The following is a 26,646-nucleotide window of genomic DNA, read 5'->3' as shown; positions in this document are numbered from 1 at the left end:
ATCATGGCTGATCATCCACAATCAGTATCCAGTTCCTGCCTTATCCCCATAACCTTTGATTCCACTATCTTTAACAGCTCTATCCATCTCTTTCTTGAAAGCATCCAGAGACTTGGCCTCCACTGCCCTCTGGGGCCAAGCATTCCATATATCCACCACTCTCTGGGTGAAAAAGTTTTTCCTCAACTCTATTCTAAATGGCCCACACCTTATTCTTAAACTGTGGCCTCTGGTTCTGGACTCACCCATCAGCGGGAACATGCTTCCTGCCTGCAGCGTGTCCAATCCCTTAATAATCTTATATGTTTCAATCAGATCCCCTCTCGTCCTTCTAAATTCCAGAGTATACAAGCCCAGTCGCTCCAATCTTTCAACATATGACAGTTCTGCCATCCCGGGAATTAACCTTGTGAACCCATGCTGCACTCCGTCAATAGCAAGAATGTCCTTCCTCAAATTTGGAGACCAAAACTGCACACAATACTCCAGGTGTGGTCTCACCAGGGCCCTGTATAGCTGCAGAAGGACCTCTTTGCTCCTATACTCAATTCCCCTTGTTAAGAAGGCCAGCATGCCATTAGCTTTCTTCACTACCTGCTGTACCTGCATGCTTGCTTTCAGTGTCTGATGTACAAGAACACCTAGATCTCATTGTACTTCTCCTTTTCCTAACTTGACTCCATTTAGATAATAATCTGCCTTCCTGTTCTTACCACCAAAGTGGATAACCTCACATTTATGCACATTAAACTGCATCTGCCATGCATCTGCCCACTCATCCAGCCTGTCCAAGTCACCCTGCATTCTCATAACATCCTCCTCACATTTCACACTGCCACCCAGCTTTGTGTCATCGGCAAATTTGCTAATGTTACTTTTATTCCCTTCATCTAAATCATTAATGTATGTTGTAAACAGCTGCGGTCCCAGCATTGAACCCTGCGGTACCCCACTGGTCACCTCCTGCCATTCCGAAAGGGACCCGTTAATCGCTACTCTTTGTTTCCTGTCAGCCAGCCAATTTTCAATCCATGTCAGTACTCTGCCCCAATACTATGTGCCCTAATTTTGCCCACTAATCTCCTATGTGGGACTTTATCAAAGGGTTTCTGAAAGTCCAGGTACACTACATCCACTGGCTCTCCCTTGTCCATTTTCATAGTTACATCCTCAAAAAATTCCAGAGGATTAGTCAAGCACAATTTCCCCTTCGTAAATCCATGCTGACTCAGACCTATCCTGTTACTGCTATCCAAATGTGTCGTAACTTCATCTTTTATAATTGACTCCAGCATCTTTCTCACCACCGACATCAAGCTAACCGGTCTATAATTCCGTGTTTTCTCTCCCCCTCCTTTCTTGAAAAGTGGGACAACAGGAACTGATCCTGAATCTATAGAACATTGGAAAATGATCACCAATATGTCCACGATTTCTAAAGCCACCTCCTTAAGTACCCTGGGATGCAAACCATCAGGTCCCGGGGACTTACCAGCCTTCAGACTCAACAGTCTATCCAACACAATTTCCTGCCTAATATAAATTTCCTTCGGTTCATCCATTACCCAAGGTCCTTTGGCCACTATTATATCTGGGAGATTGTTTGTGTCTTCCTTAGTGAAGACAGATCCAAAGTACCTGTTTAGCTCGTCTGCCATTTCCTTGTTCCCCATAATAAATTCACCCGTTTCTGTCTTCAAGGGCCCAATTTTGGTATTAACTATTTTTTTCCTTTTCACATACCTAAAGAAACTTTTACTATCCTCCTTTATATTCTTGGCTAGTTTACCTTCATACCTCATTTTTTCCTCTACGTATTGCCTTTTTAGTTATCTTCTGTTGCTCTTTAAAAGTTTCCCAATCCTCCGGCTTCCCACTTATCTTTGCTGTGTTATACTTCTTCTCTTTTATTTTTATACTGTCCATTACTTCCCTTGTCAGCCACGGCCTCCCCTTACTCCCCTTAGGATCTTTCTTCCTGTTTGGAATGAACTGATCCTGCACCTTCTGCATTATTCCCAGAAATACCTGCCATTGTTGTTTCATTGTCATCCCTGCTAGGGTATTGTTCCATTGAACGTTGGCCAGCTCCTCCTTCATAGCTCCACAGTTCCCTTTGTTCAACTGTAATACTGACACTTCCGATTTTCCCTTCTCCCTCTCAATTTGTAGATTAAAACTTACCATATAATGGTAACTACCTCCTAATGGGTCCTTCACCTCGAGGTCCCTGATCAAATTTGGTTTATTGCACAACACTAAATCTAGAATTGCCTTCTCTCTGGTAGGCTCCAGTACAAGCTGTTCTGAGAATCCATCTCGGAGGGACTCCACAGACTCCCTTTTTTGGGGTCCAGTACCAACCTGATTCTTCCAGTCTACCTGAAATCCCCCATAACATAACCTTTGCTACATGCCAATTTTAACTCTTGATTCAACTTACACCCTACATCCAGACTACTGTTTGGGGGCCTGTAGATAACTCCCATTAGGGTCTTTCTACCCTTAGAATTTCTCAGTTCTATCCATACTGACTCTACGTCTCCTGATTCTATGTCCCCCCTCGCAAGGGACTGAATTTCATTCCTCACCAACAGAGCTACCCCACCCCCTCTGCCCATCAGTCTGTCCTTTTGATAGGACGTATACCCTTGAATATTCATTTCCCAGGCCCTGTCCACTTGAAGCCATGTCTCTGTTATTCCCACAACATCATACTTACCAATTTCCAACTGTGCCTCAAGCCCATCCACTTTATTTCTTATACTTCGCGCATTCATATATAATACTTTTAATTCGTTACTCCCCTCACCTTTCATATCAATTCCTATTTCACTTGGCCATACTGTACGATCCCTTCTTGAGCTTTCTGCTCTGTTGATTCTGTTGTCTATTGTCTATTGTCTTTTCTGCATAATAGCGAGACTTGCGGATATTTGGAAGATAAATCGCTATTAGTATATTACTGTCACATATACAGAGATACACTGCCTTGCGTACAGATCAAATCATTACACAGTGCATCGCGGTGGAACAAGGTAAGCCAATAACAGAAGGCAGAACAAAATACAATAGTTACAGAGAAAGAGCAGTGCAGGTGCAGGATCAAAATGAGATAGATTGTGAGGTCAGATGTCCAATTTATCACACTAGGGAACCATACAGTAGTTTTACAACAGTAGGATAGAAGCTGCCCTCAAGTCTAGTTTTGCATGCTTTCAGGCTTTCATACCTTCTGCCAGATGGAAGACAGAATGCCTGGATGCTTGGGTCTTTGGTTATGCTGGTTGCTTTACTGAGGCAGTGAGAAGTGCAGACAGTAATTGACCGGTAAGAGTCAGTAATATTTGGGGCTGTAGAGCTGTAATCATTGCTGGTCAGTGATACTGCCAAGTCATTTTCGTAGTTAGAGAGAAATAAGGGACAGAGATAGGCCATTTGGCCCATCAGGTCTGTACTGACTGTCGAGTGCTCATTTACACCATCCTACATTCATCGCATTTACTTTTATTTTCCCCACATTCTCTTCAACTCCCTCCAGACACTACCGCCTACCTCCATGCTCAGGCCAATGTACAATGATGAATAAACCTACCAGATGTGACTGCTCGGAACGTGTGAGGAAACCCACGTGATCACGGGTATAATGTTTAGACTCTGCACGGGCAGGACCAGAGGTCAGGATTGAAACAGGGTCTCTGATGCTGTGAGGCAGCAGCTGTGTTGCCCCGAAGACACAGATCACCACCCCTCAGTGAGAAGAAAACATTAGTTTTAAGTTGCAGGTTGTGTCTTTGCTGACCAACTCTCACTCGCATTTGCAGAGTGTTTTAAGATTGACTTCCCCGGAGGAAGTTTGGGGAGATGAGCAGCAGGGAAGATGGCAAAGAGGATAGATGTCTCGAATGGAAGTGAAAGTTTAATGGGGACAAACAAAGGAGTACCCGGACACTGCAAATAGATGATTGAGGTTCAGGCGACCTCATGTCTGAGTGACGGGAAAAGCTTCCACATTCTGACTCCTGGGAATCTCAGGCTCATGATCAGTGGAAAGGGATGGGTAATATGGAAAGCTTCCAATTCCATGCATCAGGAGCACACAGAAATCCTGTATATAAGGAAAAAGTTGATCATCTCCCAAACCCACTTCTCCTCAGCACATCTGTGGAAGAGTCCGAAGTTCCCTCATCACCTACCTCAGAACGTAACAAAACTGGAGTATAAGCAAGTCATCCTTAATGTCGATGGGCCACCTAAGAAATGGTGAGATCTTACTTACCAACAATGCCAGCCTGAGCCCTGCTTCACACCACTGGCTCATTAGTTACACCACCAGCAGGCCCCAGCTGTTAGATTAATGTCACAAGCCAGTGTGACGCCTCGAGGAGAGGACTCACCCAAGGAGCAGTTATCAAAGTTGAGATCCCCACACAGGACATCGAACGCCAGCAGCTCTTCCGTGCTGGGTGAAGAGGTAGATTTTCGGAACTCGGCCAGCCAGTTCAGCAGGTGGTCCATCTGTTCACAGCGAATGGCAGTATCTCCTGGGTGAGAGACAGATGTGAAAAGCACTTAATTAAATATAGAGTCTGAGATCCGGAAAGCAAACAGCCACACATCATCTGAGATGTGCACTGCCTTTCTTCCGTGAACTGACATAACTGGGCACTTACAACCAAATTTTAACACTCATGTCCCAATGCTAGCATTTTGGTCTTGCCATGTTTAAGTATTTACTGACCCACAGTCAGTGCCTTTTTGAATTTCCTTCGGTAGGAAGAGGAGAGAATTGTGATGGAGAACTGGCATCTTTAAAAACATCCACTCTTTTCCAACAATACAAATTGCAAACAGGCTATTAAATCCCAGGAGATTAAAGGGACCAAGTGCAGGCTCGACTGATCTGTGCATTTGTTAAAATGCAAACAGCTGATGTCCGAGGTAAACCTGGTGCTTGATCAAAGGGCAGCTGGCCAAATTGGCCAAACTGACATAACATAGATTAAGGCCTTAAACATCTCCTTCAGAGATTTCACATGGCGAAAATCATCTGAAATAAAACAGAAACTCTGGAAACACTCAGTCTGCATCTGTGGAATGAGAAAGAGAGTTAACACTTCAGGACAGAGACTTCTTGAGTACTGGGAAAAAGAAAACACAAGAAAATAGAAGCAGGATTCAGTTTGCCCTACTATTCAATACGGATCTGTCCCATACCTCAGCTCCTCTTCTCTAAATTCCCTGATTTTTCAAAAATGTATCCACCCCGTCCTTACGTACCCCAATGATCCAGCCTCTGCAACCCTCCAGGAATGGAATTCCAGAGATTTACCACCTTCTGAGATAGAAAAAACTTTAGTTTGAAGTTGCATGGAGAGAGGGACGAATGGACAGGACGAAGGCAGTATCTCTGACAGGATCAGGCCAAGGTGTTGTTGGGAAGAGTTGTTACTGGGAAAGGATAAGCGTTACAAAGTAGAGTGATGTGTTGCAGATAGCAGGTCAAGGAGTGCAGATGGAATGCAAGAAATAACAACTGAATCAATTTCACAGATGGATGACTTGTGGCAAATATGACTGATCTGGATATAGACAGAGGAAAAGTATTGCTATCAAATGTCATCTCCTGCTTTAACACACTGTTCTATCAGATGTCTGGTAGTTGCAGTGGAGGACTCACTATGATCTCTAATGGTTCTCAGCTTTTGCTTCATCTGCAGCTTCTCCCTGGTCCACTGAGGCATTATGAGGGGATGTGATCGAAGGTACTAGCAAGTTTCTACAGTTGTAATGCAGAGAGCATTCTAACTGGCTGCATCACTGACTGGTATGGAGAGGCCATTGCACAGGATCAGAAAAGGTTGAAGAGGGATGTAAACTTTACCAGCTCCATCATGGGCACTAGCCACCCCACCAAGGACATCTTTGAAAGCCGATGTCTCAAATTGGCGAGTAGTTCATTATCTGATGGTCATTCTTTTGCAACTCATCTGTTCATCAATGGAGGGGCGGGATGTTATTGGTCATACTTCCCACACTTGGACTGGCTCTCTGCCAATGATGGTTGCACCTAGTCCTACTTTAGAATGGTCAGATTGGACTCTGGATCAGCCTTTCCCGATTTGGTTGTCTGAGTGCATTGAACATGCTGGTTGCATCCAAACCCTGCTCCCACTGACAAATCTACATGCTCTGCACAGAACTTGCTTCTGAAGTGCTCTAGGAAGAGCCACACTTAGCATACCCTTGATTTGTGAGCAGCCGAGATCTTCCGCAAGAGAAAAATTTGGGTGTCCTGGATGCTACTTATATCAGCCTTGTCCAACACAGGCATGCCGTGATAAAGGACTAGCTTTGGAGGAAACATACACAAAATGCTGAAGGAACTCAGCAGGCCAAGCAGCATCTATGGAAAAGAGTAAATGGTTCATCAGGACTGGAAAAAGAAAAGATGAGAAGTCAGGGTAAGAAGGTGGGTGGAGAAGAGGAAGAAATACAAGGTGACAGGTGTGACCAGGAAAGGTGAAGAGGTGAGGTAGAGCTGGAAAAAGATAAAGGGCTGGATAAAGGAGAACCTGACAGGAGAGGGCAGAAGGCCATGAAGAAAGGGAAGGGGGAGGAGCACCAGACGGAGGTGATGGGCAGAAAAGGGGATAAGATGAGAGAGGGAAATGGGACTGGGGAATGGTGAAGGAGGGCAATACTGGAAGTTTGAGAAATTGAAGATTTTCTCTTGTTTGTGTTTAGCCTTGTAGGGGTTTCTTTAAGTAGTTTCTACAATTCTTTCAGCTGTGACTCTGGGAAATCATCAACAACCTGCAGCTTAAAAATTTATTTCCTACACTCTTTATATGGGAGCTTTGAGACAGCATCATCATTACTGGTGCTGGAAGAATTTACAAACAGCATTACAGAGAACAGTCAGCCTCCTGGTATCGTGCTTAATGAGATCACAAGCTGAAATCAGCAAAGACCTGTTGAACAACCAACACAATCTGTGCAAGGGGTAGGATGTGTATGTAGACGAGGGCCGAATCAATGGAAGCTTACCTGACAGAGCTTGCAGGTGCGTGCAGGAAACATATCCCACAATTCTTTGGTCCTGAGCGGTGTTTCCAACGTGCACCTTGACGGGAGCAAGTGAAAAGGGGGTTACAAACATTTCCATCATGCTCATGACCACCACAAAACCTAACTTAGTCAATGCAGGAGGGAGTGCTGGTGGCTGCAGAAGTCAAGATGACAGATAACAGACCAACCCCTTCCAGTCTTGCCACCTTCTTGCAGAATGATTGTTGAGGTAGGCTGGGCTCAGAATGACAGTACTTCAGCCAGGAGTGAAACTACTGGGTGAGAGGGGGAACTACAAAATCTCATCTCCCGGAACTGAACAGAACAGGCCCTTTGACCTGGAAAGTGATGCTTGTAATGTTAATTACAGAGGAACAAGAACTTTCCTGGGGGAGTGGGTAACTCTGGAATGCACTGTGCAGGAGCTGGCACCTCCATCATTTCAAAAGTAGTCACTAATAGAGTGAGGAGAGTGGTGATTAGAGTCAAGACTAGAAAATGTTTCACCAGAGCTACAAAGCTAATGGTTTGTTATCATAAAGGAGAATTAGACTATTCAGATGCAAAAGGAAAAAATGTTGCATCTTCTAAATTTTCAGATTAAAGAAAATGGAGTAATGCTTAGCGTACTGGCAGCCAGTGATACATTTTCCTCTGTTATGTGCTGGTGGTTGGATGAAAGTTCAGATTCTAATCACCAGAAACCAGCACTCAACAATTGATATCGTTCTGACTTTAACACAACTTCTGCAGTGCACAAGGCCTCATATTGCCTCCTCCTCTTCATACTACATAAATGCAGAAATATAAATCCCTCAGTCGAAATGATGCACGTCAACCTCGTTAATTAAATAAAGCAGAACTTGTTATATATTGATGATTCATTACTATGTAACTGTACAGTGTTCCCATTATTCAACAAGGCAAGGTTTAATAATGTTTACAATGTACCCAATGGTTTGTTTGGCAGGGTTAGGATTAATCACTTTGCAACTTGTATCCTGCAAGGGAAAATTGTTTTATCAAGTTACCCGGGAGCTCCATGATGGTGGTGCCATGGCCTTTGTTTGAAGATTGAATCCTGTACGTTTTTTGGGGTAGCGTCCATGTTACAGGCACTGCACAGACACCCAAGTATTCACTACAGCTGGTGTAAAATTCAAGTCATCAAGACACTTGCCAAATTGGATCAGTCTGCTTTTGAAACCATTTCGCGGAATCAGAATCAGGTTTAATATTACTGGCGTATGTCATGAAATACGTTGTTTTGATGCAACAGTATATAATTTAGAAAACTATAAGTTGCTATAAGAATTATATAGGGTATATATAATTAAATAAGTAGTGGAAAAGAGAGCAAAAGAAGAAAGAAAGTGAGGTACTGTACATGGTGGGTTCATTGTCCATTCCGAAATCTGGTGCCGGAGGGGAAGAAGCTGTTCCTGAAAACTGAGTGTGTGTTTTCATGCTCTGCTACCTCCTCCTTGATGGTAGCAGAGGTGTTGAACGCTGAGCTGATCACTAACGAGAAGCCTGATGTAGATATTCCTATTGACCAGGTGATCCAAGGCCAAGTGGAGAGCCAGTGAGGTTGCATCCACTGTAGACCTTTTCAAATGCCCCATTTGAAACAGCTAAACCGCACAGCATCCAGCAGCCGTTCCTGCCTTGTGACTGGCAAGTCTCTGAAATGGTCACAGCGCTGTAGTTCCATGTACTGACCTGTGCTCTAGCATGAGAAGAATGGCTTAATTATGACTTTAATAAGGTCAATTTCAGTGCTCAGCAAAGGTGGGGACTTTAATTGGAGGGATTCAAACACAAAACTGTGTTTAAAAAATAGGCATGTGTTTGGGAACTTAAGGTGTTTGGAAAGAAGGGAAGTTTGGAGATAGGTTAAAGCAATAAAATGAGTAATGCATGTGGCAGATTTGAAAAGGAGTGGGTGATATATGAAAGGAGGAATGCAGTGAGGTTCTTGTCTAATGTGGTGGAAGCTCAATGGTAGATGGATAGTCGAGGGCCTGAGAGGACCAGAGAAAAGGGCAGGATCTGCAAACTCAAGGATAGGGCAAAGAACATCAGTAGAAATCATCTTTTGCAGAAAGGCACATCAATCTAGAATTTACTGCCTGAAAGTATGGTGGAAGTGGATGAAAAGGAAAGGAGAAAATTACAGGGCTATAAGGGAAACTGGGTGGATTGGATTTTAGGTAGAGAACCACATTTGATTAGAGAGCTTATGGTAGATGAAACCTTAGGAGGCAGTGATCATAATACAATAGAATTCACACTACAGTTTGAGAGGGAGAAGCTAAAATCAAATGAATTCACTATTTCAGTTGAGTAAGGACAACTACAGAGGCATGAGAGAAAAGATGGCCAAAGTTGACTGGAAGAGGACACTAGCAGGGATGACAGTAGAACAGCAATGGCTGGAGTTTCTTGGAGTAATTTGAAAGATGCAGAATTGGTTCATCCCAAATAAGAAGCAGCATTCTAAAGTAAGGACAAGGCAACCATAGCAAAGCCAAAAACAGCATAAAAGCAAAAGAGAAGGTAAAAGTGGGAAGCTTTTTAAAACCAACAAGGCAACTAAACAAGCAATAAGGAGAGAAAAGATGAAATATAAAGTTCAATTAGTCAATACTATAAAAGAGGATACCAAAAGGTATTTCAGATAAATAAAAAATAAAAGGTGATGAAATGCTTTAAGAGGTTGGTCATGGCTAGAATGAACTCCTGCCTCAGCAAGGACCTGGACCCACTGCAATTTACCTAACACCACAATAGATCTACAGCAGATGCAATCTCACAAAGCCTTAGATCACCTGGACAATACAAGCACTTATGTCAGGATGCTACTCAGCATTTAACACCATCATTCCCACAGTACAGAACCTGGGCCTCTGTACTTCCCTCTGCAATTGGATTCTCACCTTCCTAACCGGAAGACCACAATCTGTGCAGATTGGTGATAATATCTCCTCCTCGCCGATGATCAACACTGGCGCACCTCAGGGGTGTGTGCTTAGACCAGTGTTCTACTCTCTCTATACCCCACAACTGTGGGAATGGAGATGAGAAGACATACAGGAGCAAGACACACCAGCTAGTGGAGTGGTGTCACAGTAACAGCCTTGCACTTAATGTCAGTAAGGGAAATAAGCTGATTGTGGAATTCAGGAAGGGTAAGATGAGGGAACATGAACCAATCCTCATAGAGGGATCAGAAATGGAGAGAGTGAGAAATTTCAAGTTCCTGGGTGTCAAGGTCTCTAAAGATCCAATCTAGTCCCAACATAACAATGCAGCTATAAAGAAGGCAAGAGGGCAGGTATATTTCATGAGGAGTTTGAAGAGATTTGGTTTGTTTGTCAACTAAAACACTTAAAAAAACTTATGTAGATGTACCATGGAGAGTATTCTGACAGGCTGTATCACTGTCTGGTACGGGGGGGGGGGGGGTGAGGGGCTACCGCACAGGACCAAAGGAAGCTGCAGAAGTCTAAAATTAGTCAGCTCCATCTTGGGTACTAGCCTCCATAGTATCCAAGACATCTTCAAGGAGCGGTGCCTTAGAAAGGTGACATCATCATTAGGGACCCCCATCACCCAAGGCATGCCCTCTTTTCATTGTTACCATCAGGAAAGAGGTACAGAAGCCTAAAGGCACATACACAGTGATTCAGGAACAGCTTCTTCCCCTCAGCCATCCAATTCCTAAATGGACATTGAACCCATAAACACTACCTCACTTTAAAATATATATATATATTATTTCTGTTTTTGCACTATTTATAAGGCATTCATACATATATATACTTACCATAATGTATTTATTTATCTTTCTATATTAGGTATTGCATTGAACTGCTGCTGCTAAGTTAACGAATTTCATGACATGTGCCAGTGATAATAAACCTGATTCGGATTCTGAAGAGAGGCAAAAGTGAACAGAGGACCACTGAAAAACAAGCTGGAGAGGTGGTAACAGGGTACAAAGAAATGACAGATGAACTGAATAAGTAGTTTGCATCAGTCTTTATTGTAGAAGACACCAGCATATTCAGACAATTCAACAGTGTCGGGGGGCAGAAGTGAATGTCGTCGCTATTACTTAGGAGAAGGCGCTTGGGAAGTGGAAAGGTCTGAAGTCACCTGGACCAGATGGACTACACCCCAGGGTTCAGAAAGAGGTCACTGACGGGATTGCAGAGGCATCAGCAGTGATCTTTCAAGAACCACAAGGTTCAGGAATGGTTCCAGAGGATAGAAAAATTACAAATGTCACTTCACTCTAAGAAAGGAGGGAGGCAAAAGACAGGAAATTATTGGCTAGTTAGCCTGACTCCGGTGGTTGGAAAGAGTCCATGGTGAAATCATTGGACAAAGTCAGCATGGATTTGTGAAAGGAAAATCATGTCTGTCTGACGAATCTCATAGAATTTTTTGAGGATGTAACTAGTAGAGTGGATAGGGGAGAACCAGTGGATGTGGTATATTTGGATTTTCAAAAGGCTTTTGACAAGGTCCCACACAGGAGATTAGTGTGCAAACTTAACGCACACGGTATTGGGGGTAAGGTATTGATGTGGATAGAGAATTGGTTGGCAGACAGGAAGCAAAGAGTGGGAATAAACGGTACCTTTTCAGAATGGCAGGCGGTGACTAGTGGGGTACCGCAAGGCTCAGTGCTGGGACCCCAGTTGTTTACAATATATATTAATGACTTGGATGAGGGAATTAAATGCAGCATCTCCAAGTTTGCGGATGACACGAAGTTGGGTGGCAGTGTTAGCTGTGAGGAGGATGCTAAGAGGATGCAGGGTGACTTGGATAGGTTAGGTGAGTGGGCAAGTTCATGGCAGATGCAATTTAATGTGGATAAGTGTGAGCAGAGAGAGTGGGGGAGGGAAAGATGTGCTTAGTGGTGGGAACTTCCGTAACTTCCGCCACCTCCAACGGGACAGGTCCAACATATTATTCTCTGTAACTTCCGCCACCTCCTATGGGATCACCTACCACCCCACCAGCCTCCGGGTCCAACATATTATTCTCCGTAACTTCCGCCACCTCCAACGGGATCCCACCACTAAGCACATCTCCCCCCCCCCCACTTTCCGTAGGGATCGCTCCCTACATGACTCCCTTGTCCATTTGTCCCTCCCATCCCTCCCCACTGATCTCCCTCCTGGCACTTAACCTTGTAAGTGGAACAAGTGCTACACATGCCCTTACACTTCCTCCCTCACCACCATTCAGGGCCCCAGACAGTCCTTCCAGGTGAGGCGACACTTCACCTGTGAGTCGGCTGGGGTGATATACTGCGTCCGGTGCTCCCGATGTGGCCTTTTATATATTGGTGAGACCCGACGCAGACTGGGAGACCGCTTTGCTGAACACCTATGCTCTGTCTGCCAAAGAAAGCAGGATCTCCCAGCGGCCACACATTTTAATTCCACATCCCATTCCCATTCTGTCATGTCTATCCACGGCCTCCTCTACTGTAAAGATGAAGCCACACTCAGTTTGGAGGAACAACACCTTATATTCCATCTGGGTAGCCTCCAACCTGATGGCATGAACATCAACTTCTCTAACTTCTGCTAATGCCCCACCTCCCCCTCGTACCCCATCCGTTACTTATTTTTATACACACATTCTTTCTCTCACTCTCCTTTTTCTCCCTCTGTCCCTCTGACTATACCCCTTGCCCATCCTCTGGGGCCCCCCTGCCCCCTTTTCTTTCTCCCTGGGCCTCCTGTCCCATGATCCTCTCATATCCCTTTTGCCAATCACCTGTCCAGCTCTTGGCTCCATCCCTCCCCCTCCTGTCTTCTCCTATCATTTTCGATCTCCCCCTCCCCCTCCCACTTTCAAATCTCTTACTAGCTCTTCCTTCAGTTAGTGCTGACAAAGGGTCTCGGCCTGAAATGTCGAAATATTGAAAGGCCTGGACGGAGTGGATGTAGAGATAATGTTTCCAGTAGCAGGAGAACCTAGGGCCAGAGGGCATAGCCTCAGAATAGAAGAACATCCTTTTAGAACAGAGCTGAGAAGGAATTCCTTTAGTCACAGGGTGGAGAACCTGTGGAATTCATTGCCACAGACTGATGTGGAGGCCGAGTCTTAGGGCATATATAGAGCAGAGGTTGATAGGTTCTTGATTAGTAAGAGAATCAAAGTTCATGGAGAAAAGGCAGGAGAATTGAGTTGAGGGGGGAAATAAATCAGCCATGATGGAATCACAGAGCAGATTTGATGGGCCGTATAGCCTAATTCTGCTGCTATGCCTTACAGCCACAGGGGTGTGAGACTAAGGCAGCTGTGTGAAGTACACATAAGACTTAGCTGTGGCGTCATTATCAGCAGAAATCCTAGGATGCCTGTATTCCATTCTCAGTGATCTCCTTTACCATTCAATAGTAATTTGCATTTACTGTTTGGGAACTAACGCTGGTTTAAGGTTGCAATTAACCCTTAAGGAACAGAACAATGTACTTCTGTTCTATGGAAAGGATCACGCCTGGCACATGACCACCATTCTTTGCCGCTGCCCCTGCCCCTGCTGGAGGATACACTCCCAATGCAGAACCAACCCTCGGCTGTTTGTTGCACCTCTTCCAATAAATTAATTTACTGCATGTGGGCACAGTTAGCTTAATTACAGCTGAGGCGATTAGCTCCTGATTTACTTTTCATCAAGAAACTGCTGAAAACCCCAATTTATACTCAGTCCTCGTTAAACTGTATAATGCCCTCTCGTTGGCTTTCTCAGTTAATCTGATTTAGAAGCCACATAAACAAGTGGGAAAGGCGCCCTGCTCAGTGTCTGGGCACATTAACCACTGTGGGAGCAGGGGAACAGTCTCAGCACCAAGATTTCCCTACAAACCACTTGTTCCTTTACCTTCAGTGGGGTACAAATCCCAAAGCTCCACCTCCCTTTGCCTCAGCGGCCGAAGGAGCTCAGAAAGCTGTCTTATCATCACCTTATCTAGGGCGGAGGGGGGATGAGCAATAAGTGCTGGAACACACATAAAAGTTGCTGGTGAACGCAGCAGGCCAGGCAGCATTGTTAGGAAGAGGTGCAGTCGACGGTTCAGGCCGAGACACTTTGTCAGGACTCTCGGCCTGAAACGTCGACTGCACCTCTTCCTAGAGATGCTGCCTGGCCTGCTGCGTTCACCAGCAACTTTTATGTGTGTTGCTTGAATTTCCAGCATCTGCAGAATTCCTGTTGTTTGCGTTTAAATAAGTGCTGGCCACGCATTGTGAACGCATAAATGAAAAGATAAAGCCAGGCTGATGTGCATGGTGCACACCAAGACAACACTGCACTGCTGGAGGTGACATCTTCCACGTCCGGATTCAAGTTCAGATGTAGTTATCATACGTACATCGAAACATACTGTGAAATGTATAAACACAAGAGATTCTGCAGCTGCTGGAAATCCAGAGTGAAACAAACAAAAATGCTGGAGGAACTCAGCAGTCAGGCAGCATCAATGGAAAGGGATAAAGTTTCGGCCCAAAATATCAATTCTTTATTCCTTTCCATAGACGCTGCCTGACCTGCTGAGCTCCTCAGCATTTTGTGTGCGATTGAGCGGAACGTGTCGTTTGTGTTAACAACCGACACATCCGAGGATGTGCTGGGGGCAGCACACATTCTGCCATCAATATAGCGTGCTCACAATGCTCAGAAAAGCAACACTGAACACAACAAAACAAAACATCCCAAGCAAGAAAGCAACAAGCCCCATTCCTCCCTCTTCATGCCACCCACCCACGCACGTACACAGTCATCTAACCCCAGGACAGACTGTTTTCCATTGCCCTCTGATTTTATTCATCTCTCCTGTGGGGTTAAGCTTCTACATATTTACATACACATATACACCTGGAAAGTGGTGTTACAGGTAGTTAAAGCCATAAAGAGAGCTTTGCACATTGGTCTTCATAAATCAAAGTATAAAATACAGGAGTTGGGTTGTTATTCTGAAGAGGTTGGGTGAGGGCAAATTTGAAGTATTGTGTGCAGCTTTGATCACCAACCTACAGCAGGGAAAAATATCAGTAAGATTGAAAGAGTACAAAGAAAATTTACAAGGATGTTGCTGGGACTTGAGGATCTAAATTATAGGGTAAGGCTGAATTGGTTAGGATTTATTCCCTGGAGCATAGGAAAATGAGGGGGAATTTGATAGAGGGATGAAAAAATGATCACTGGTATATATAGGGTAAGTGCAAGCAAGCTTTTTCCACTGAGATTGGGTGAAAGTAGAACTAGAGGTTATAAGGGTGAAAGGTGAAATATTTCAGGAGAATCCGAGGGAAACTTCTTCACTCAGACAGTGGTAAGAGTATTCTGCCAGACGTAGTGGTGGATGCAGGTTTGATTTCAACATTTAAGAGAAGTTTGGATAAGTACATGAACGAGAGGGGTATGGAGAGCTATAATCCAGGTAGGGGTCAATGGTCAATGGGACTAAGTAGGTTAATAGTTCAAGTTTAAGTTTATTGGCATTTCAACTGTATACGTGTATACCGCCAAATGAAACAACTTTCCTCCAGACCAAGGTGTACAACACAGAATGTATAACTCTCACTCAACACCATAAATTAGTATTTCTACAAATAAATTAACAAATAGTAAGGTGCATTCAAACACAAGCTAAAGAGAAAACAGTATAAAGCTACTGGTGCTTCATACATGAGACCAGTAATCTCATGGCCTGGGGGAAGGTGTTGTTTCCTGTCCCAACAGTTCTTGTCCTAATGCTATGGCACCTCCTGCCCGACGGCAGGGTGTCAAAGTGATTGTTGGATGGATGGGAGGGATCATTGACAATGTTAAAAGGCCCTGCCTATGCAGCGCTCTGGATAAGTATCTCTGATGGGTGGAAGAGAGATCCCATTGATCCTCTCAGCTGTCCTTGCAGTCCTTTGTAGGAACCTGCGGTCAGATGCCCTGCAATTCCTGTACCAGACAGTGACACAGCTGGTCAGGATACTCGATAGTGCTCCTGTAAAAACTGGTTAGGCTGGATAGTGAGGGGGGGCCTCACTTGCCCCAGTCTCCTCAGGAAGTGGAGATGTTACAGTGCTTTCTTGACCAGAGAGGTAGTGTTGAGGAACCAGGTGACATGGTCTGTTATGTGCACTCCCGGAAACTTGGTGGTCCTAACTCTCTCCATAGGCAGCCATTTATTTGCAGAAAAGAGTGGTTGGTCTGCATCTTCCTAAATTCCACAATCACCTCTTTAGTCTTGTCCACATTGAGACTCGAGTTGTTGGACTTGCACAGTTCTTCCAGACGTTCCAGCTCCTCACTGTACGCCATGTCGCCATTGTTGTTGATGAGGCCAGTCACTGTTGCGAACTTGATGATTTGGTGGAACTGGATCTAGCAACAGGTCAGCACGGACTAGATGGGCTGAAGAGTCTGCTTCTGTATCGTAGCTCTCTATGGCTTAATGACAAGTAGCATGCAGACACATAGTCACAACTGCATGAAAAGCCAAGCAGTTACATGGCTGAAGATTGTACCTCTGTTTGAGAGATCAGGCCAGCTCCCTGTCACTGGTTTTAGAGTTCTCTTCAGAGGCTCTGTACTGACTGACACACCATACAGTAGTGGAATAACAGGGAGATTCCAGGATGACACCACTCCTACCAACACCACAAACCCTCCCACCCCCCCCCCCCACACCTTCACAGTGGACCACAATTGATCTCTCATTGGCAGCGTTCTCTGAAGAGAAAAAGAAAAGGTTACAGCACAGCCTCATCTGGTAAGAATCAATCTGACATTTGGTTTGTGTTTGCGAGGAGCTCATTACACTCGGTGATGGAGATGACGCATTCAATTGCTCCTTCATGAGAAAATGGAATTAGTTGCTAGGGACTGGAATCCTGAGCTGGTATACTGTGTTTTTCAAATCTGATAAGTTGCCACTCAGGTAAAGTAAAATTATAATTTCAACATTTAACACTATCAAAGCCCTTGCAGCATTTCACCACTTGACAATCTTTAGTGGGAATGCAAAATTAGCTGCTCTTAAAAATTAAAGCAGTACCAAACAATTATATGACAGCCATTGCCTACCCTGCTGAATAAACAGCTGAACACAATTTGCATTTATATAGCATCTTGGCACATCCAAAAGCTTTTCACAGAATGGACTGTAGTTATTTTGCACACAGCTCACACGCAGAGCAATGAGATAGCTACTTGAAAATATATATGCAAATGCTGGGAAACTTCAGCAGGCTGGGCAGAATCAGTTGAGAGAAAAGCAATTTTGTGTTTCAGGCACAATGGCACAGCAGGCACGGCTGTCGCTCACAGCACCAGAAACCTGGGGTTGATTCTCATAAGACTGCAAAACTGGTTTATTACTGTCACATACCAAAGCACTTTGCTTTGCATACTGTTCATACAGATCAACAGTGCAGTGAGGTTGTACAGGGTGATGGCGTAACAGAGGGGTGTCACATGGGGTGCCAGGGTAGTGCAGCGGTAAGCGTGACACTATTACCGCTCTGGGCGCAGAGAGTTCAGAGTTCAATTCCAGTGCCGTCTGTAAGGAGTTTGTACGTTCTCCCCGTGAGCACGTGGGTTTCCTCCGGGTGCTCCAGTTTCCTCCCACGTCCCAAAGACATACAGGTTAGTAAGTTAATCGGTCACTTTAAATTGCCCTGTGATTAGTCTAGGGTTAAAAGGTGAGTTTCTGGGCCAAAAGGGCCTGTTCTGATCTGCACTGTATCGCTGAAAGAGACGGTGGGGGGTGGGGGGTTGGGAGAGAAGGGAGAGACAGAGTGAGAGAGAGACTATTACAGAGGAAGTTCAGTGCAGGCACACAATAAGGTGCCAGGTCATATCGAGGAGATTGTGAGGTCAAGAGTCCATTCTTATCACAAGAGGGAACAGTTCAATCGTCTTATAACAGGCAGATAGAAGCTATACATGAGCTTGGTGGCACATGATTTCAGGCTTTCTCTGTCTGATGGGAGGGGGAAGAAGAGAGAATGACCAGTGTGGGTGGGGACTTTGCCTGCTTTACTGAGGCAGCAGGAAGTGTAGACAGAGTCCATGGAGGGGAGGCTGTTTTTTTTGTGGTGCACTGAGCTGTGTCCACAACTCAGCACTTCGAGTGACCTCAAGTGCAGTTTATGTGGTGTTTGCATATCCTCCCTGTGACCGTGTAGGTTTCCCCTCACTGGCCAAAGTCACGGGAGCTAATTGGCCATTGTAAATTGTTCTAGAGTATGTGCATGGGAGGAGAATCAGGGAAGCTACGTTAGAGAGGATAACTCACTGGGAGTTAAGTGGGAGGATGCTCTGAGAGCTGACAAAGGTACAAAAGGTCAAATGGACTCCTTCTAAATCACATGAAATTATAAACGTGAACATTAGTTGTGGAAGAATGCTGGACGGAATATTTATGTGCAACCAGTCAGACGGAATGAGCTCTGAATGTTGCAGCCTGTGTTCTCTACTGATAGGTTGGGTGGGATGTGAACCAACAGCCATGGAAAGTGTCAGGACCATAAGACAGGAGCAGAATTAAACCATTCAGTCCATTGAACCTGCTCTGCTGCAGACTAAGTGAGCAGACGCTGTCTGCTCATCCAGAGCTCATCTAGACCTCTGCTGCCAATAGACGACCTCACACCAAATGCTGTTTGCCTATCCATTCTGTTCTTCACATGGGTCCTGGGTCCAAGAGCACCTTTCAAATTTCTTATTCAGATTCCTCCATTCCCTATGTGTGTTACAACACCTTGAGATCTCTGTACTATTCCAGCTCTGCCAGCTTGCACAGGCCTGATTTTAATCACTTTGACATTAGCTCCTGTGCCTCCTGCTGACTAGGCCAAAGCTCTATAACACCCTCCTCACATCCTAAACTTCAGTGCCACTGTCAACCTCTCTGCAAGCTGTTACTGTTGGTGCTTTTGTCAAGGACATTGAATCAATTACAAATGGATTATTTACTTCAGCAAAACCCCCTCAAATCCCACATGGTTTCAAGCATATCTTTTAAATCCACCCTCCACCTTCACTGCAATCAGCAGAACAAGCCCAGATTCTGTCGTCTATCTGTAAACTTCTCTGACTTTTATCAGTACTGAAATTACCTTGGCTGAGTACAGCAATTTACTGTTACCATTTAAGTTACCTGCCACGTTGACAAAAGGGAACCAAAAGAGGAAGCAGACTTGGATTTCCAGAAGCATTATACAATATGTTACATAAAGGTAACACCATAAGACCTTAAGACATAAGAGCAGAGTTAGGCCATTCAGCCCATCAAGTCTGCTCTGCCATTCCATCATGTCTAATCCCGGATCCCACTCAACCCCACACACCTGCCTTCTCGCTATATCCTTTGATGCCCTGACCAATCAGGAAACTATCAACTTCTGCCTTAAATATACCCACGGACTTGGCCTCCACCGCAGTCTGTGGTAGAGCATTCCACAGGTTCACTACTCTCTGGCTAAAAAAAAAATCCTCCTTACTTCTATTCTAAAGGGTCACCCCTCCATTTTGAGGCTGTGCCCTCTAGTTCTGGACACTCCCACCATAGGAATCATCCTCTTACATTCATCTTATCTTGTCCTTTCAATCTAGTCCTTTCAACACCTTATATTCCGTCCACACTCAGGTTGGAGGAATAACACTTTATATTCCGTTTGGGTAGCCTCCAACCTGATGGCATGAACATTGATTTCCCTAACTTCCGTTAATGCCTCTCCTCCCCTTCTTCCCCACCCCTTATTTATTTGTTTGTTTGTTTGTTTGTTTATTTATTTATTTTCCTTTTTTTCTCTCTCTGTCCCTCTCACAATAATTCGTTGCCTGCTCTCCATCTTCCTTTGAGCTCCCCTCCCCCTTTCTTTCTCCCTAGGCCTCCTGTCCCATGATCCTCTCCCTTCTCCAGCCTTGTATCCCTTTTGCCAGTCAACTTTCCAGCTCTTAGCTTCATCCCTTCCCCTCCTGTCTTCTATCATTTCAGATCTCCCCCTCCTCCTTTCAAATCTCTTACTCTCTCTTCTTACAGTTAGTCCTGATGAAGGGTCTGGGCCCGAAACATTGATTGTACTTCTTTCTATAGATGCTGCCTGGCCTGCTGCGTTCCACCAGCATTTTGTGTGTGTTGCTTGAATTTCCAGCATCTGCAGATTTCCTTGTGTTTGCCTTTCAATATTTAGTAGGTTTCAATGAGCACACATTCTTCTAAATTCCAGTGAGTACAGGCCCAAAGCTGCCAAATGCTCCTCATATGTTAACCCCTGTGTTCCTGGAATCATCCTCGTGAACCTCCTCTGGACTGTCTCCAATGATAACACATCCTGTCTGATATATGGGGCCCAGAACTGTTAACAATACTCCAAGTGCGGCCTGACCAGTGTCTTATAAAGCCTCAACATTATCTCCCCTTGAAATAATGCCAACATTTTATTTGCCTTAAGAAGGACATACTTGGACTGGAGACAGTGTAGAGAAAGTTCACTAGCTTGATTCCTGGGATGATTCCCAGTTGAAGATTGAAGACAGGTTCAGCAGGTTGGGACTGAACTCACTGGAGTTTAAGAGAATGAAGGTGACCTTAAGATTCTGAGGAGGAGTAACATGACGAATGGTGAAAGGATATTTTCCCTTGTGTAATTGAATAGAATTAGAGACACAGTTTCTGAATGAGGGGTTATATTGTATTTCTTAATGACATATTGGAAAACAAAGGTTAGTTAGCCAATAATATCTTCTCTCTTTCCAGCCTTTGCTACTTCCAACAAGATTGCTAGCAAATTCCCAACAGTTCTGATAGGGATATTTGAAAGGGCCACGCGACTACGTGCTCCCATCAGAAAGGATCATTTCCTGAGTTTGATCAATGTGTAGGCACCAACCATGGCATATTCTGACGAAGACAAGGAGGCCTCCTATCAGGAACTGGCTGAAGTAACTGATAATGACCCCAGGGCAGACAAGTTGCTCACCTTGGGAGATTTCAATGCCAGGGTAGGCAAGGATCACAGTACCTATGAAGGTAAAGGCAAAAAGAACACCAATGGTGACCTTATGCTAAACTTTTACGCTCAGAGGGAATTGTGTGTTACCAACACTTTCTTCTGTCAACCCGAGAAGAACTACTTCACCTGGATGCACCCAAGGTCAAAGCATCTCCACTTGCTTGACTACGTTGTGACTCGCAGAGCAGATATGCCAGAGGTTCTATCGACAAAAGCAATGCGTAGAGCAGAGTGCTCATCAGATCATTACATGGTACGATCATAACTTAGGCTTAAGCTGCTGCTGCCAAGGTGAAGAACACCCAGTGAAGCACCCAGGAAATTGGATGTCAACAAGTTGGCCAGTGAGGAACATCAGAGGACACTTGTCACAGCATTGACATTATCTCTCCAAGAAGACAAAGACCCTCCCAATGACCTAACCAATATTGAAGAATGCTGGAAGCAGTCAGGAAAACCATCCATTCAACTGCAAGTGCAGTGCTTGGTCACCCGAAGAGAAGAACTCCTGACTGGTTTCAAGAACAAAATGATTCAATTCAAGAACTGTTGGAGATGAAACAAAGGCTTTATATGTGTCACTTGAAAGAGAACTCTGGAAGAAACAAAGCAGCATTTAAGGTCGTGAAAGCCAAAGTTCAAAGGGAGATCAGGGCTATGAAGAACAACTGGTGGAATAAGAAAGCGGAAGAACTGCAAGCAATGTCAGACAGGAATGACTACCATGGGCTCTTCTCAGGACTGAAAGCTATCTATGGTCCAAGAAGCAATACAGTGGGCCCAGTAAAAACTGCAGATGGGAGCAAGCTATGCACTGACAGGAAAGACATCACTGAGCAACAGAGGGAACACTTCTGTGACCTTCTAAACCAACAAGGTGCGGCTGACCACAATGCCCGTGAAAGGCTCACAACTAGACTGCTAAAAGAAGAGCTATGTGGACTCATCACTATGACAGAACTTAATAAGGCTTTAAAAGATACCAGAAGTGGTAAAGCACCCGGGCAAGATGGTATTCCATCAGATGTACTGAAACAAGGTGGTCCTGCTCTGAAGACTGAACTGTTGAACTTACATAATGCTTGTTGGCAGAGTCAATGTCTCCCTCAGGACTTCAAAGATGCGCTGATAGTCACCATCTACAAGAAGAAAGGCAACCGTAGTGTTTGTGGAAACAACCGAGGAATCTCCCTTCTGTCCACAGCTAGCAAGATGATGGTGAAGATACTGCTGAACTGGCTCAAGATCATCTCAGAAGATGTGCTTCCTGAAAGCCAATGTGGCTTTAGGGCTGGAAGAGCAACCACTGACATGATTTTTACTTTGAGGTAACTCCAGGAGAAGGCGGTAGAACAGCAGCAACCATTGTACATTGTCTTCGTTGATTTCTCACAAGCATTTGATACGGTGGACAGAGAAACACTCTGGGAAGTGCTCAAAACTTATGGCTGTCCAGATAGGCTGGTCACGATGATCAAGCTGTTTCGTGAAAATATGTCTGGCAAAGTATCTATCAGAGGAGGCATCAGCGAAGCCTCCATCATCAACCATGAGATAAAACAGGGACGCGTTCTTGTTCCAGCTTTGTTCACACTATATCTTGCTGCAGTTTTGGAAATAATGGACCATAATTTGGACAAGGGTGTGTACATCAGGACTCGCTCAGATGGAAAATTGTTCAACCTGTCAAGACTTAAAGCCTCAACCAAATCAAGAGAGATACGCGTCAGAGAGCTTCTGTATGCAGACGACTCAGCCCTGATCGCTACTGATGTTAATGTGATTTAAGAAATTGTAGACCGCTTCTCATTTGCTGCCACTCTTTTTGGCCTAAGAATCAATGTCTCCAAAACCGAACTTCTGTACCAGCCTCCTCCTCTGCGTAGTCCCAGTGAGACCCAACCACCAGTTATATCGGTCAATGGGGTAGCACTGAAATGTTCTGACTCTTTCACATACTTAGGAAGCGCTGTGACCAACACCAACTCATCAGATCTGGAAGCTGAGAGGAGAATTCAATCAGCTACAAAAGTCTTTGGTGCTTTGCAGAAGCGATTTTGGTCTCGCCACGATATTTAAATGGCAACCAAGGTCAAAGTATATAACACAGCTGTTTTACCATCTCTGCTTTACTCAACCGAAACGATGACATTGTATCGGAAGCACATCAAGAAATTGACCAAGGCACAACACAGGTATTTACGCCAAATATTACACATCAAGTGGCAAGAGAGGGTACCAGATGTGGAGGTGCTCAAAGGTGCTGGGACAGTCAGTGTAGAATTACTCATCACAGCTTCTCAGCTGCATTGGACTGGTCATATCACAAGAATGAGTGATGATCGTTTACCCAGAGCTGTTTTCTCTGGTGAGCGACATGAAGGAACGAGGAAGATGTGCTCAAGCACCATATGAAGAACACTGACATGAATGTCAACACCTGGGAGAAAGATGCTTTGGACAGAAGAAGTTGGGACTGCATTGTCAAGAAGCCAATCCCAGCTATCGAGGAGAAAAGGCAGAAGAAATATGAAGCAGGTCATGAACACAGACATTCGGTGCTAGACCAGTCAAATCACAAATAAAACCGATGTGGGAGACAGTGCCGATCCAGTGCTGGTTTGTGACCCCGAGACAACTCTCAGCACAGTCAACATCGAAATCGATGGACAGTCAAAGAATATCTCCTAATTATTGTTCTCCATGCATCCCAGGAACAACCCAACTAACCAAACAACACATTCGCTCTCCTAAAAACCTATTTATTTCTAAACCACAGTAATACTATGAGCTGGTACCCAACCACAACCCCTATATTAAAAAAAAAACAGCAGTAGAAGCTCACAACTCCATCCCATTCCCCAATAAAACCCTATGTATCTCTGCTCCCTGCACACAAACCTTCCTGTCACACTGGTCTCTGCAATCATAAGCACAAGAAAGATTGCAGATGCTGGAAATCCAAACCAACACACTCATAATGCTGGAGGAACTCAGCAGGCCAGGGAGCATCTACAGAAATGAAATAAAGTGACATTAACCGGTAGAAATCCTAGACTACTAAATGTAACAGCAGAACAGGACTAGAGAGTGATTGAATAAAGACAATGGGAAAATGAGTTCTTCAGCTGACACTTTCCACACCAACTACCATCTCCACATTTATATTAATCTCGTTTTATTATCCTACATTCCCTTCAACACCACCTAGATTCTACACTGATCTACATGGAAGTGGCAATTTACAGAAGCCTGCCAATCTATCAATCTGCACATTCTGGATGTGTATGTGGGAGCACTCTGAGGAAAGCCAGTGGTCTCAGGCACCACACTGGGGTCAGGGGTCAGGGGTCAGGACTGAAACCAGGTCTCTGGAACTGTGAAGCAGCATCTCTACTGTCTGTACCACTATGCCATTGGTGTCAGTCACCAGGCATTAGTGGCTCCGATGTCAGCAGGGAAATTTCTCACAAAAAAAAAGCAATCTTTTCCACAACTCATTCTGACCAACTGCACAGGAGTGGAAATAGGCAAGAGAGGGAACACTGGGAGCAGGCCAGGTAGTATGTGTGGAGAGAGAAGCAGTTCACGTTTCAGTTCTCACATGCTTCCTTGGAACAGTAGAAGGGAGAAAATAAGTTCCTTTCAGGAACTGAGAAGGTGAGGGTGGGGAGAATTAAGGGAATACCCCTGACAGGGTGAGACCAAGTGTGTTAATGGAGCAGCACAAGAGGAGGGGATCATAAACATAATAGATTGTGCAGACACTGGAAATCCAGAGTAACAAACACAAAATGCTAGATAAACTCAGCAGGTCAAGTAGCATTTATGGAAATAAATCGCAAGCTTTGCCCACCATCCTTTCCAGTCCTGATGAAATGTCTCCACCCAAAACCTTGATTGTTTATTCCTGTCCATGGAGGAGACCAGATCATGTCTGTGTAATGAGTTGATAATAGCAAGGCTGAGGGGCATACTCAGCAGGGCACATTGTAAAAACAGCAGAAGAAAAATTGACCCAAAATCTCAGGCCGAAATGGCCAATTCTGATACAGACAGAAAAATGAGTGAGTTACCCAAGGTTGGAGAATTTGATATTGAATGCAGAGGCTGCCAGGTGCCAAGACGGGTGATAAGCTGTTCCTCTAGCTTATGTTGGCCATTGTCGTGTCAGTGCAGAGAGGGATGGTATTGGACCAATACGTCAGAGTGGGAGAGGGATGGTGAGTTTAGGTGGCAGGAAGTTGAAAACGCAGGGTCGCTCCTGCAGATTGAACTGCAGTGCTCTGCAAAGAGAGCTCCAATTCCGCATTAGGTTTCTCCACTGTAAAGGAGACCACGTTGTGAACACCAGATACAGTACTTGAGAAAAGTGCAAGACAACTGCTGCTTCACCTGGAAAGACGGGTCTCTGGATGATAGGAAGGGAGCGATGAAAGGCCAAGGGCGCATTGCTTGCTGCAGAAAGGAAGGTGCCATAAGAAGGGGAGTCGTAAGTGGGGACAGAAGAGCAGACCAGGAATCCGTCCCTTCAAAAAGCTGGAAGGGGAGAGGGGAATGCGTGTAGGAATCTTGTTGTAGTTGTGTGGATGATCCGCTGAGTGAGAAGGCTGGTGGGATGGAAGGCAAGGAGAAGGGTAACTCTGTCCCTGTTCAGTCCAGGAGGAAAGGGCTAAGAGAATGGTGGGAAATAGACAAGAGAGCTCCGTTCTCTGTGAAAAGAATCCAGGATCTGAAATGCTAATTGTTTCTCTTTCCACAGATGCTGCCTAACCTCCTGAGAGTTTCCACCACGTTGTAAGCACTGGGATCAGATCGGTCTTCAAGTAACCATGCTGACTGATTCTTTCCTCAGTGATAAGGTAGATGGATCATACTTTGTAGGAGAGTTGGCTTGCTTGATCTGAGCAGAACACTGGCTCCTCTGCTCCTTCTTCAGCTTGGACCATTTCATGCCTCCATCAACCCTTATCAATGCACCAGGAAAAACATCCTGTCTAGGATGTGCTTGGTAGAGGGAAAGTGGTCCTTCCCATTCACCTGGCTTCACCTATCACCTGCTGTTTTGTACTTTTATCCCAACCACCTCCCTCCGAAGTTCCTCCAGCATTTTAGACCATAAGACCTTAAGGAGCAGAATTAGGTCATCTGGCTTATCAAGTCCGCTCCGCCATTTCATCATGGCCGATGCATTTCCTCCTCGGTCCCTATCTCCTGCCTGCTGCCTGAATCCCTTCATGTCCTGACTAATCAAGACTCTATCAACCTCTTAATTATACTCAATAACGGCCTCCATAGCCGCCTGCGGCAATGAATTCCACAGGTTCACTACTCACTGCCCAAAGAAATTGCTCCTCATCTCCGTTCTAAAAGGGTGCCCCTCTATTCTGAAGCTGTGTCTTCTGGTCTTGGATTCAGAATCAGGTTCATTATCACCGGCATGTGACGTGAAATTTGTTAACTTAGCAGCGGCAATTCAATGCAATATATAATATAGAAGAACAAAAATAAAAATAAAATAGTAAT

At 44.7% G+C, this 26,646-nt stretch overlaps 1 protein-coding gene across 2 annotated transcripts in view; it reads right to left on the bottom strand.

Annotated features, from left to right (window-relative positions):
- smpd3 (sphingomyelin phosphodiesterase 3) overlaps window positions 1-26,646 on the bottom strand; it is a 236,589-nt gene that overhangs the window by 31,890 nt on the left and 178,053 nt on the right. For both annotated transcript variants that reach the window (XM_063066704.1, XM_063066703.1), the window contains exons 3-4: window positions 7,051-7,126; window positions 4,398-4,544 (exon numbers count right to left, since the gene is read on the bottom strand). In XM_063066704.1, coding sequence (XP_062922774.1) covers window positions 4,398-4,544; window positions 7,051-7,126 — 223 coding nt within the window. The remainder of the gene's footprint in view (window positions 1-4,397; window positions 4,545-7,050; window positions 7,127-26,646) is intronic.

Source organism: Mobula hypostoma, chromosome 14, assembly GCF_963921235.1.
Source record: "Mobula hypostoma chromosome 14, sMobHyp1.1, whole genome shotgun sequence".
Taxonomy (NCBI): Eukaryota; Metazoa; Chordata; class Chondrichthyes; order Myliobatiformes; family Myliobatidae; genus Mobula; species Mobula hypostoma.
Note: the sequence above shows the minus strand (reverse complement) of the source record. Positions and strands in the feature narration are given on the sequence as shown.